The sequence below is a fragment of the Lissotriton vulgaris genome, chromosome 3_1 (assembly GCF_964263255.1).
Source record: "Lissotriton vulgaris chromosome 3_1, aLisVul1.2, whole genome shotgun sequence".
Lineage (NCBI taxonomy): Eukaryota > Metazoa > Chordata > Amphibia > Caudata > Salamandridae > Lissotriton > Lissotriton vulgaris.
The window spans coordinates 1,046,207,891-1,046,221,590 of NC_141689.1; the positions used below are offsets into that span (position 1 = coordinate 1,046,207,891).

Here is a 13,700-nt window from a genome sequence, read left to right on the forward strand (position 1 = left end):
ACGTGATGGCTTAGGCTAGACCTAAAAAGAAGGAAAAGGGGGCAGGGTCGGAATGTTAACCATGTTCTGGTTATTACATTTAATAGAACACTAAAATTACCCGTGGGCATCTCGGCGTTCAAATGGTAGCAGGCAAGCATCTACAAGAGGTGGTCACTATTGGAAAATAAAGGCTTTCATGCAGTTTGCTAAATTGGAAATAATTTGGACAGATACAGATATGCACAGGGAGTCTGTTCTAATAAACAGAAGCCAGGTAAGAAATGGATATCCCACCACGTCTAGCCAGCGGATGCTGGGGAACTCGCACAGCAGGGCTTTGTCCATAGATCTTAAACTTCTGGTGGGTACATACGATTTTACTTTCTGGTGAGGATAGCTGAGTTCATTGCCCTTTAAGGCCTTATTGGTGAGGCAGCCGATCTTAAAAATGCTTCTTTTTCTTGCTGGCAACCAATGTAGAGCCTTCAGTGAAGGGGCCGACAGGGTACCTGGTGGAAGAGAGAGACTCATTCTGGCTGCTGTATTTTGCTGTAATTTAGCTACGAGCGTCTCATTTGCTGCAGCCAGTATAGCGTTCCCGTAGACTAGTTGGCTCACTACCAGGGCTTGAACTAATGTTCTTCGAGGGGATATCGGAGATTGTGCATTTTTAGGAACAGGTCTTGTGCATCTTTTCATGTTCTGTAGAGACACAGGTCATCCAACTGCACTTGGAGTCAACTTCTTTATTCTGGGCACAAGAGAGCAGGTTCCGTCCTACGTAGTTTCTCTCGAGTCACAGAGAACAGTTCAATCTGCTTCAGATCTTCCACATGTGTCCAGTAAGTGTTCGTTGGAGGTGACTTGTAGTGCCTGACTTAGGCCTAGCACCAGTTCGTGGGGAGAGGGGAGGAGGTGGCAATTCTTTGACACGCAATACCCAATGGGGTAAAGGTTCCCATGGGTGGCCCTACCTATTTGTTTTAACAGGTCCTGTTTGCCCTACTGCAAAAACATCCACCAGTGCCCCTCACTTTCAAAATACAAAATGTGGAAACCCTTCCCCCTTGTGCAGAGCTTGTGTGCCCCCGAGAGGTGTGACCTTGGTAATCAGCAGTTCCCATCTCTAGTAACTCAAGACTGATTCTGGGGGTAGATATCCTCCCATTTGGTTAGGAGCCAGTCTGACTAGGTTGACTAAAGCTGTGGCCTTTGAGTATCACAGAGCATTTGCTTTTGAAAAGACAGACCCTATTGAAGTTAGGTTCCTGAACCCACCCAGCTGGTCTTTAACTACCCACTCCTAGGTCATTGCCTGTTCTCTGGGAGCAGTTGTAACCCCTTTCATACCTAATTCAGGCAAAGTATAGACTGAGCAGTGTTTGGAGAGATGGTGACATTAGCCTCCAAAACCTTAAGGGAGGGTAAAGATAACTTCTGTAGTAGGGGATCTCTGTGTATAGTCATAATCTAGTGAATAGTCCAGCCCATTTGCGTGGACCCCGGAGCAATCAAAAATAATCTCTTAAGCTGTCTTCATTGCAGTCCTGCATAGACACTTAAGAGAAAATTAAAGACAATAATGCAGCCTGTACCTACAAGGCTACAATGTCTAGTACTTAAACTAGAAATGCTAAGGATATTACACCAATAACACATTCAACACAGTCTGTCAAGTTTCCCTACTAGAGAAACTTTCCTCCCCTCACCAAGTCCTTGAAATGATAGAGAGGAAGGAATGGACAGACAAGCCTCCATAGGCTGCCATTGTGTGTCTGGAAAAGGGATACCGTGCCTTTAAGGAACTCTCTAGAGACAGTCGGTATCCCAGCATGCACAGCCCACTCCTTTTACTTTCAGTTCTTTTTTCAGTCACCTGCTAGCAGGACCCTGGAGCATTGAGCTCTCCCTTTTTGGGTGTTTTGTGTAATTTTTGGCACTTTTAAAGTGTTAGTGTGTGTTCACTCGACATATTTTTGCTTCTTCACTTTGCTGGAGTTTTCTGGTGCTTTTGGTCGTTTTTTTATCAAATATGCCTGCCTTATTTGATAAATGTCCTGAGTGTGCCAGAAAGAAGGCAAAATCAGATCCACACAGGGTGTGTATCCTGTGTCTCCCTTCTTCTCATGTCCCTGAGACTTGTGAGATCTGCCAGCAGTTCTCAGGAGGACCCTGAAGGACAGACAGAAGATCAGGCCCCAAGGACTGGAGCACAGAAAGCAGGCAAAGTCAAGGTGGGTCTGGGCATGATGGGGCCTCTTCCTCTGCCCGTGCTTGGGCCTCTGGGGGAGCTCCCCAGTAAGGAGAAGGCCAGAAAACGCCACCGGTCTTCGTCTGGGTTGATAGCCTCGGCGTCGAGAGGAATGACCAGGGTCTGCTCCCTGTCTCCCCAGGGCTCTGGGTCGCAGCAACGTTCGCCGTCTAGGGGATTGACGTCGAGGCCTCCGACGTCGACGTCGAGAACTGCTTCGTCGTCTAGCTATCATAGACGTCGAGAGGGTTCAAGAAGGCACCGGGGCTCGCCGTCGAGGCGACACCGCCGTTCGACGTCTAAGACGATCATCGACGTTGAGACGCCGATCATCGACGTCGAAGACGATCGACGTTGAAAAGGCGCTCAGCGTCGAGGAGGAAAGCATCCTCGTCCAGGAGGCGTTCCAAAGCCAGGACTGAGTACTCAGTCAACGGTCTCAGCGGCGGCGCCGCCCGTCTACCAGTGGTCCGGCCTCGAGGTCTCCCCCTTCAGGTCGGGCGAAGAATAAAAGGAGAGTGGAAGAGGCTCCGAGCTCTGAGCACTCTCAAATCTATTCGTCCTCCAAGCCAAGGTCACCTACACCTCCTCCATTATCCAAGGACCCTCCTCCGCGTAATCAGACGCCTTCTCCAGCTTCTCCATCATCATCATCATCCTTCGCCGCCGCCGCCTCCTCCTCCACCACCTCCGCCGAGGGCTGTCTCGTTGCCACATCTCTTGACGCCGCCTACGGGGCCACCACAACCTGGGCTCCCGTTTCGGCCTCCACAGCTCCCTCCTCTACGGCCAGTGGACCGTCTGAGGCCGCGGAGGTCGAGATCTCGCTCCAGACGGAGGGATAGATTCAGGAGTTGCCGTCCCTCTTCTACGATATCCAGACTGCGCCACAAGAGGCACCGGTCAAGGTCCCGCCACACTGAGTCATCCAGTGCCAGGGACTATTCACCTACTCTGTCGGACTGCCCTCGGACGAGGGTGTCTCCAGTAGGCGACATAGTCTCCTTCCAGGACGTGTTGCTGCGAGGGGCGACTAAGCTGGGAATCACGCTCACTGTGCCCGCACCACCGACTTCCGTCATTTTTGAAACTCTGCACAAGAAGCAGTTCTCACCCTTTGCTGCCCTTGGTGCCAGGGCTGGTGGAACCTGCCATGGAGCTATTCCTCACCCCTGCGGCTACGAGATCGGCACCTTCCAGGCTGCAGAAGAAATATAGGGCTCCTGACTCGGACCCAGCGTTTCTTCGTTTGGATCCTGTGCCAGACTCGGTAATTGTGACGGCAGCAAGAAAACCGCACACCACCACCCCGTCATCGACTGTGCCTCTTGACAAGGAGAGCTGCTGGATGGATTCAGCAGGCAGGAAGGTTTGCGGGACGGCCTCCACGTCAATGAAGGCAGCGAGTGCCTCAGCACTGTTGGAACGCTACGACCGGGCTCTGTGGGAGTCCCTCCAACAGTTCTCGGGACACCTTCCCCGGGAGAAAAGGGAAGATTTCCAAGAAATCCTTACTGAAGGACTGCTGGTCTCCAACCAGGTGATCAACTCGACTGCGGATTCCTCCCTCTTGGCAGGTCACGGGTACTGCCATGGGGTCAACCTGAGGCGCCACGCCTGGTTACGTCTTACATCCTTGAAACCTGAGGCGCAGCAGAGAGTTGCCAACCTACCCTTCTCGGGCGAGACCCTCTTCGGGAATCATGCGGACGACGAGATGGCCCGCATGAAGGTGGCGGCGGAAACCCTGACGGCTGTCGGGTTGAAAAAGCCTAAGGAACAGAAAAAGACCCGCCCGTTCCAGAGGAGGTACAGGGCGCAAGGCAGAGGGCAAGGTCGACAGGCTGGACAGCCACAGCAGTTCCAGCGGAGACCGTTCAAAAAGCGCCAGAGGGGCCGAGGTGGTCAGCAGTCTTCCTCCGCGACCAAAGGCCCGGCTGGGTCTAGGCCCTGAGGTGCTACTTCCCCTTCATCCGTTACCCGCTCCGGTGGGGGGGAAGCATCCAACATTACCTGGCAGAGTGGAGAAACATTACTCAGGACAAGTGGGTGCTGAATATGGTTTGCAATGGCTACAGTCTTCGTTTTCCCAGCCCGCCTCCAGCGATTCCACCGGTTGGCTCGCAGTTCCAACTGCCCGAGCTCCAGGCGGAGGCCGATACCCTGTTAAGAGAAAGGGCGATAGAAGGATTCCCTCTGTCTCAAAGGGGAAAGGGTCTTTACTCGCGCTTCTTTCTAGTACAGAAGAAGGACACTAACGAGTTCAGACCCATTCTGGATTTGCGACAAGCAAACAAGTGGATTCGCAGGGAAAAGTTTTGCATGCTGTCTTTGCACCAGATTTATCCTTGGCTGCAGAGAGGAGACTGGCTGTGCGCGATAGATCTGCAAGATGCGTACTTCCATGTGCCCATTACACGGAAACATCGGAAGTTCCTGCGCTTCCTCGTCTGCACCAATCACTATCAGTACAGCGTACTACCGTTTGGACTGAAGTCTGCACCCAGGACTTTTTCAGAATGCATGGCTGTGGTGGCAGCGCACCTGAGAGAGAACAAGGTGTTTGTCTACCCGTACCTGGACGATTGGTTGATCAAAGCCTCCACCTTCCAGGAAGCGCAATTGCACTTCAAGAGGACGACCGTCCTGCTGAACCGACTGGGGTTGCACATAAATCTGTCCAAGTCTGTCCCGATTCCTGTACAGTGCCTGCAGTACTTGGGAGCCTCCATCAATACGCTGTGGGCAAGCGTGTCTCCTTCGGAGGAGAGACGCTTATCCATCCTTCGGAAGGCTCAGGCTCTCATAGATGCTCCATCTACAACAGTGAGGACGGTGTCTTCTCCACTGGGATCGATGGCCTCTTGTATCTTCCTCACTCTGCACGCGCTCCTACACATGAGGCCGCTACAGCAATGTTTGGAGGACCAGTAGGACCAGAGTAAAAGGGTGTTGGGACGATTGGATCCAGTTGTCTCTTCACGCCCAACTGTCCCTGAGATGGTGGTGCTCGGCAGAGAATCTCCTCAGAAGGGTTCCTTTCCATAGGGACATCCCGACTCAAACTATCGTGACAGATGAGTCTCTTCTGGGCTGGGGAGCGCAATCAGACCATCTACAGATCCAGGGAACGTGGTCTCCGGCGGAGTCCACGTATCACATCAATTTCCAGGCCAACTCCTTGCTTGTGCAGACGGACAATACGACCACGATTTATTACCTCAACAAGCAGGGGGGTTCGAGATTGCGCGCACTGTCTCAGGAAGTGCAGGCGATCTGGCACTGGCTGTTAGACAGAGGACTGACGATAACGGCAACGCATCTGCCAGGTGTGCAGAATGTTCAGGCGGATGCCCTCTGCAGGTTGCTTCACGAAAACCACGAGTGGGTCATAAACGACGAGGTGCTTGACGTCATCTTCGCCATGTGGGGCACTCCAGAAGTGGATCTGTTTGCCACCGCCGAAAACAGCAAATGCCGTGACTTCGCCTCGAGGTATTGCCAGCCGGGGACTCTGGGGAATGCATTATGAATCAGCTGGTCGAACAGCTTTCTGTACGCTTTTCCACCCATTCCCCTGATTCCGGCGGTGCTCATCAAGCTGGCCCGGTCCCGGGCGCGAATGATCCTCATTGCTCCGGAATGGCCCAAGCAGTGGTGGTTCACTGACCTGCTTCACCAGTCGATCCTGCCTCATCGGCGGCTGCCGTGTCGGCCGGACCTTCTCACGAAGTTCGGGGGGCAGATGGTACACCCCAACCTCTCATCGTTGAGTTTGGCGGCATGGCTCCTGAGAGAGTGCAATATGGCCACTTGAATCTTCCTGAGGATTGCATGGGCCTATTGAAGGAGGCTAAAAGGCCGTCTACTAGGACCTTTTATGCTTACAAGTGGAAGAGATTCTGCATCTGGTGCATGTCTAAGAACTATGATTCGACGACCTGCAAGGAGGATGTTATCCTTCCAAACCTTCTGCATCTGGCTCAGTCTGGCCTTAATTTTCATTCCATTAAGGTTCACCTGGCTGCATTGACTGCTTACAGGAAATGCCCTTCGCAGGCATCCTTCTTCCAGATTCCTGTGATTAAGGATTTTTTGGGAAGGGTTGAAGAAGGTGTTCCCTCCTGTTCAGCTTCCTTTGCCTTCGTGGGAACTGAATGTGGTGCTGTCCAGGTTGATGAAGGAACCTTTCGAGCCTATTCATAAGGCTTCACTGCAGCACCTGTCTTGGAAGGCGGCGTTCCTCGTGGCCATTACATCGGCCCGCAGGGTGAGAGAAATTCATGCATTGTGTTGCCAGGAACCTTATACTGTATTTCATGCTGCTAAGGTTATTATGCGTACTCCCCCTAAGTTCCTTCCCAAGGTGATTTCTGATTTTCATGTTCATCAGACTATAACTTTACCAATATTTTTCCAGAATCCTTCCACTCCAGCGGAACGGTCTCTTCATTCCCTGGATGTCAGAAGGGTGTTGAAATCTGGATAAGACCAAGGGTATTTGTAGGTCCGACCAATTATTTGTCAACTATAGGTCGGTTAGGACTGGTCTGGCTACTTCGAAGCAGTCCATCTCTAGGTGGATTGTGTCATGTATCCAGCTCTGTTATCAGAAAGCGAATAAGTCCTTAGGGGGTAAGCCTAAGGCTCATTCTACCAGGGGCAAAGCAGCTACAACAGCTTTGCTTCTAAATGTTCCCATTGCAGAGATCTGTAAGGCGGCCACTTGGAAGTCAGTCCACACTTTTGCTAAGCATTACTGTCTGGATTCTGATACCAGAGCAGATGCTCAGGTTAGGCAGGCTTCGCTGCGGAATCTGTTTGCACAATAGTGGTGTTGTCTATTTTTCTCCACCGCCGGGCTGTTTTTCGGATGGGCTTTCCATTTTATTCAATAGATTATGACTATACACCGAGATCCCCTACTACAGAAGGAGTAGTTTCTTACCTGTAACTCCAGTTCTGTAGTAGGGGTATCTCTGTTATAGTCATAGCGCCCGCCCTCCTTCCCGGTGGAGAAAATGGTACTGTGATGTATACTACTGACCTTGCTTTATGCACCTTCAAAAAGAACTGAAAGTAAAACGAGTGGGCTGTGCATGCTGGGATACCGAGGCTCTCTAGAGAGTTCCTTAAAGGCACGGTATCCCTTTTCCAGACACATAATGGCAGCCTATGGAGGCTTTTCTGTCCATTCCTTCCTCTCTATCATTTCAAGGACTTAGTGAGGGGAGGAAAGTTTCTCTAGTAGAGAAACTTGACAGACTGTGTTGAATGTGTTATTGGTGTAATATCCTTGGCATTTCTAGTTGAAGTACTGGACAGTGTAGCCTTGTAGGTACAGGCTGCATTATTGTCTTTAATTTTCTCTTAAGTGTCTATGCAGGACTGCAATGAAGACAGCTTAAGAGATTATTTTTGATTGCTCTGGGGTCCACGCACATGGGCGGGACTATTCACTAGATTATGACTATAACAGAGATACCCCTACTTCAGAACTGGAGTTACAGGTAAGAAACTACTCCTTTCTGAAAGTTACATTACCAGTATATTTAATACAATTCTGACTTCGCCAATATATTGGATTTTTATTAATTTTAAAATACAACTTTGAATGGAGCCTACAACTGGTGCAGGTCAAACTTTATAGATTAAAGGATAACATTTATGCTTTGACTTTTCCTATGCACCACCTACAGCCTGATCAGTGACAATGTCGTTTTGGGCAGTCACTGGCGGGGACATGCCATTTTTAAGGTCGTGCATGTTCCACTCTTAATTATCCACTCTACCTTCTGGGCAACAAAAGTGCACTTAGTGGTGGCTTATTTAATATTATAAATCAGCTTTTCCTACCTGTCAAACAGTGATTTTTGGCTGGTCTCTGCAGCAGAGCTCAAGCTGCTGTTGTCAAGCTACACAGAGTAGACTTTAAGCCATGTTTTTACTACTGCCACTATAGTGCATGGCACTATAAGTACTGCATTCCAAGTGGCATTTAACTCTACACAACAGTGGTGTATTTCTGCACCATATATTCTGGCTTTATAGGAAAGTTAAATGTGCCAGTCAGGTTTCTAGCCAATTTGACATATTTTAGGGTCAGAATACATACTCCAGGTACTGGATAGCTGTATTAAAGTTCAGAGTTACCAGCAGGTAAATGACCCAAAAATAGAAAAATTGGCGACGACTATCCAAAAAGGGGGTTCTTTGCAACACTGAGTAATTGTATAACAAGACTAGCTGTCATGGTCATGCTCCTTTAAAATGTTTGAACGCAGGTGCAGTGAAAAGGAACAAAAACACAGGAAGTTAGAAATGAACAGATAGTAATCCAAGTATACATGCTGTGTGATTAGAAAGCACGCACAACCCCTCTTGGATTTCATAGGCGTAAACTGGCCCATAATTAAATTAGATATTTCTAATTTGTAAGTTTGTGGGAAGTTGATTGTCAACAACATTTAAACCTCTTTTCCAGTCTTTCTCATCAGGATACAAGGACCATCTATATAGAATCGCAATGTCTAGAATATGTAGTCAAGATTTGCATTGAACTTTAAGGCTAAAGTCGTTTTTACAAGGGATCATTACTTAAGATGTATAAGCGACCACTAGTATGCATTCATGGTCCAAGGGTGACATATAAAAGTTATTGTAAGTATAGCAGTCAGTAATTGCATGTAAGCAATTAGTGTACATAATTAATTTTTACCTTGGTTATGTGGAGAGCCTCACCTATGACGTTAATGTGACACCAAGTAAGAGGTTATGTGCTTTTTGCCAGGTCTGAGGTACCTAATCAGGATCCAATAAAGTAATACTCAAGAATGCCTGAGTTTAGAAATAGTAATCACTATTTAGAATTGGTCAACTATTAACTCACCCAGGAGTACCACTTCTTATAGTGAGGCGTGGTGTCACGACAAGGCGCAAAGTCAGCATGGCTCGCAACATGTAGTTCATAGATACTGAGCCACGATGGGGAATATTCACATCACAATTACATGCTGGATTGAGCAAGGACACTAGTAAGTATATCCTTATGTGGGGTTTGTTCAATATTTAGCCCAACCCTCTATTTAGTAACAGCCGGTAAGAGTCCACGAGCCCAGAATGAGAATAGTGGTACTTCGCTTGTGCACAGCAAGACACAAATTGTTGTGATTGAATGAGACAAGACCATTTCTTTTTATAAAAAAAAAGGTTCCCGCTAATCTATGCATGATCGCCCCATAGAGAAGGATTAATTTAGCAGTATTAACTTGTAATAATAGTGTATACTGAACTTACATTTGGTGTTTGCCAGGCTCATTGATTTATTTAACAATAGTTTTTTCTGATATTGAAATGCAGCTTTTATAAGGAATATCTTAGTGAAGGGTAACATGGGGTTTATGTTGGCGTCTCCAGTGGATTTTTAATGAATTCAGATTTGACCGAATATAATGACTTCTGTTTGAATAACATGAGCAGTTGCCAGTACATGCAGGGAGAACAGTGCATTCCCTTAACTAATTGATATTGTATTTTGTATTCTTGGTTGAATTCAACTTCTGACATCTGTCTTTTTTCCTGTCATTTCCTGATTCAGGAGGTAGCTGAAATTTTAGATGAATCACACAAGGGAGAAGAGAAGGGAATGACAACGGAGAACATTCTTGGTGCATTAGCTTCAGGTCCATTTTTAACGAAGAAGCAAATCCCACGCACACCCGAAAACCTAAGTGAGTGGCATATTTCTCATTTCAAAAGGATGGGCAGTTTTGATGAACATATTAATTCTCAAAGAAGCCTGTTTAAAGTAAATAGACAGAGCAAGCAAACTTTATTAAGTGATCGTTTTTTTCCAAGACAAAGTATATTATGCCACTGTTTTTGTAGATCTGTAACATTTTGCAGATGTTTCTTCTAGCAGTGTAATAAATAACTGGGAAGTGCCACTCTTATAGAGCAACACTTTAAGGGGTCAAATATTCCATGCAAGTATATCTGAAAAAAGACACAACTTTGTGCACATTTCATCAAGGCAGCAAACAAACTTGCCCTCCTACAGAAATGTAAAATAAGTAAAATGTAAATCCAGTATTTGTAAAGCGCGCAGTTACCCGGAGGCATCCCTGTGCTGTGGGCCGTTGGGAAGATTAAGTGAGCTATTGCCCAGAATCACATGGTGCTAGGCAGACCACTGCCGCCGGAGCCGGGGATCGAACCGTAAGCCCCAGCGTCCGGTGTCAGTCGCCCTGGCGCCACACCTCTATCCTTATCAGACTTACTGGTTTATTTTTCAGTTTTCAAAGGAAATAGAGGGGGCCTCTTTGTCTATCACCCTTGTGATTGTTACGAGAGATGAGACATTTGCGGTGCTTATGGAAATTCGGGCAGTAATTTATCAGGCTTTCTCTCACCATGGGAGTTATCATTTGACCGGTCTTAATTCAGATGTACCTGGGCCATGCGACACATGACTGACCAGTGCTTGGTGACCGTCTCTGAACCTCATTTGCCAACCTCTTAGAGAGGACTGTCAGTTGAGGTTGGAACAAACGTTAAAAACCACGTCTAGCTCATTTAGCTGGATGGAAGACATTTACCTTCCTTCCAGTATTTATGGATCTTGAGGGGTGCCTAACCCTTGCAGAACTGAATAAGATTCTTGTTATAAGCTCAATTTCTGTACATTTGAATAGTGTAAAATCAACTATCATCCATGACCGCATTTCAAATATAAATGTGTTTGTATATATTTAACACCACTCACTCTCTCCCTTGAATCAACAATTTCCCAATATTGTGATTAAAGTGTTGTATTATATGGTGTGGCTGTGAGACCTCACTGTGCAATACACACTCAACCATCTTGGGTCCAATCAGGCTCTTTTGTAAAACCTTTGGCTCAACCCTGGGTCGCTTTGGCTTCGAGCAACAAAGCTTAAACAAAGGAACTAGTGTAAAGCATTAGAACTTATGTTTTTTGAATTTTTAGACACCAAAACAAACAAAATCCACCAAAGTGTTCTGGAGATTTAGGTTTTAAGGAAAACGCAAATCACTGAAACCTTGCAAGATGTGTGGGATTTTTTAATACAAGAATAGAAGCTTTTGTCTGCGGAACGTCTCAGCAAGGCTTATTTTGGTCTGAAAGATTTCAAGGAAATCAAGAAAGCTCCAGTCAACCTTCATATACCCACACGATCGATGTACCACTCATGGTGTTTTTTTTTTTTTTTTGTGCTTCCTCTCAAGTGGGAAACTCTTCTTTTGGGAATGGTCAAAGATGGAAAGGTGGTGTACACAAGCCCACTTGAACAGATCATGTATTGTATAATCAGGGCGCCCCTGCTGGTGAGACAGAGGCATGGCTATTTGGAAAATCAGGCACTGGGATTACCGCATAGAACAATCACGCCTGCATCCCATTAACAGCTGCATGGATAGTCTGCATATGTATTGTTCATGTTTAGTGATTTACATAAAGTGCTAGAAGTAATCGCCAGGGATTTGTCCAAGGTTGCACAAGTGGTCACATAAAATGGGATCAGAACCATAGATTCCTGCACTCAACAATTTAGCCACTATACCACATTCCTTTCCTATCTACCGATCTCCATAATCCAAATGACAGTTTGCTCTTCGTAGTTTCCGCAAGACAGTATAATGTATCTGAAAGAGACACGTTAGTGATAGATTCCTTACCTTAGAATATCCCCAGGTGTCAGACTGGATCCGGAAATTTTTGAGTAGCAGTACCCTTGCGCGTCGGTAGGCGTCTTCTGCGGTTCCGCGTCCGTTGTCTGCGCCGTGATGACATCATCGGAGTACTTAGACGCCGCCTCCACGTGCTGACGTCAGTTCTTTTTCCTGCGCCAGCAAGCGCAGATCTGGAAAAAGCATTACTTTAGTCACTTTTTGACTAGACTTTTTGATCCCTTTTGATAATTTTTCTTGAGTCTTGCGACTCCGGACGGTGCCGATAGGGATGCCAGGTTTCAAGCCGTCGGTGTCTCCACTGTCTCGGCATCAACCACGACGACAAGACCTGCCCCGTCTGCTGGGCCCTAACTTCGAAAGCTAGGCGGGGGCGGTCCCGCAAGCGACTCGAACTCCGCCAGTCGGCCCCGCGAGAGGTCCCGGTCCCACAGGAGGTAGAGGGACAGGTCGCAGGGTCGGAGCCATCACAGCTCCGAGAGTCTGCATCACTCCTCTTGGTCGAAGTCGTCGTCAAGTTAGCACAAGAAGTCGAAGAGACGTCATCACTCTTCTGATGCTCGCGCGATGCGGCCGGGGGTTCGGGTGACACCGCCCACGCCGGGAGAGATTGAGCGTTTCCCCATGGCCATGGGGTCCCTTTCTTCCACGACTGGTTCTGCGGTGCCTTCCGGCCCAGCGGACACGTCTGGGGCCCTAGCGGGTCGGGGGCTTCGGCCCGATGCCGCCGGCGCTGTAGGACCCCACAACGCAGGGCCCCACTGGATCCGCTTCAGGATCCGGGTCGTCGCCGGTTGACCTAATGACCTCACCGGCACCGGTCCCTCAGGTGTCACCTCCGGCGCGGTCCCGGATAGCTCCCTCGCTCCGGTTCCGGCGTCAGAACGGCTCCGCTGGGACCCGCTTTCGACGCCGCTTGGGGAGTTTAGCTTCTATGAACCCGCCCTATCGTTTGACAACCCTGATTATCAGGGGATGGGTGAAGAGGAGTATTGGGAGGGGTCTGAGGACCCTCTGACCCGAGAGTGTCACTCTCAAGAGGACTAGACAGGTGGACTTGGGGATGCCAGTGGTCTGGATACCTCACCAGACACTGGCTTTGTCTCGCCTCCTACCGTGGCTACGGAGGAGGGGGCAACCTACAGTGTGGTGTTGATGAGGGCGGCCAAGGCCCTGGGCCTTTAGCTCGCCGTCGTGGCCGTGAGGAGTAACCTCCTCACTGTGGTCCTTAAACCGCAGTCCAGCTCGGCCGAGCCTCTGCTGCCATTTAATGAGGCCTTAACCGACGTTCTTTTGGGCACTTCGTCCAGGCCCGCTACGGGTTCGCCCGTAGATAGGAACGTGGCCAGATGCCACCGCCCGGCCCCGGACGACTCATGTTTCCTGTCCACCCACCCCACCCCCGAGAGCCTGGTCATCCAATCGTCCAATTCCCAGACCGCGTTCCCGTCGGCTCTGCCGGACAGGGAATCCAAGAGGTATGAGCAGTACGGCAAAAAGGTATTCTCTACCCTTATTCTGGGACTGCGGTCTTCCAACATCGCATGCCTCTTGGGCCGCTACACCCACTCTCTGTGGGACACGGTCACGGAATTGCTGCCAGAGTGTCAGTTGAAGGTACAGGCCAAACTCGGCCAAGCCCTTGTGGAAGGCCTGGATGCAGCAAAATATTCTGTCCGGTGTGGGCTGCATACCACTGACTCACTAGGCAGAGCGATGGCAACGACGGTGGCGATTCGTCGCCACGCCTGGTTGA

At 48.7% G+C, this 13,700-nt stretch overlaps 1 protein-coding gene across 3 annotated transcripts in view; it reads left to right on the top strand.

The window, feature by feature from the left end:
- HAUS6 (HAUS augmin like complex subunit 6) overlaps positions 1-13,700 on the top strand; it is a 407,393-nt gene that overhangs the window by 309,365 nt on the left and 84,328 nt on the right. For all 3 annotated transcript variants that reach the window (XM_086961463.1, XM_086961465.1, XM_086961464.1), the window contains one exon: positions 9,831-9,963. In XM_086961463.1, the coding sequence (XP_086817589.1) occupies positions 9,831-9,963 (133 nt within the window). The remainder of the gene's footprint in view (positions 1-9,830; positions 9,964-13,700) is intronic.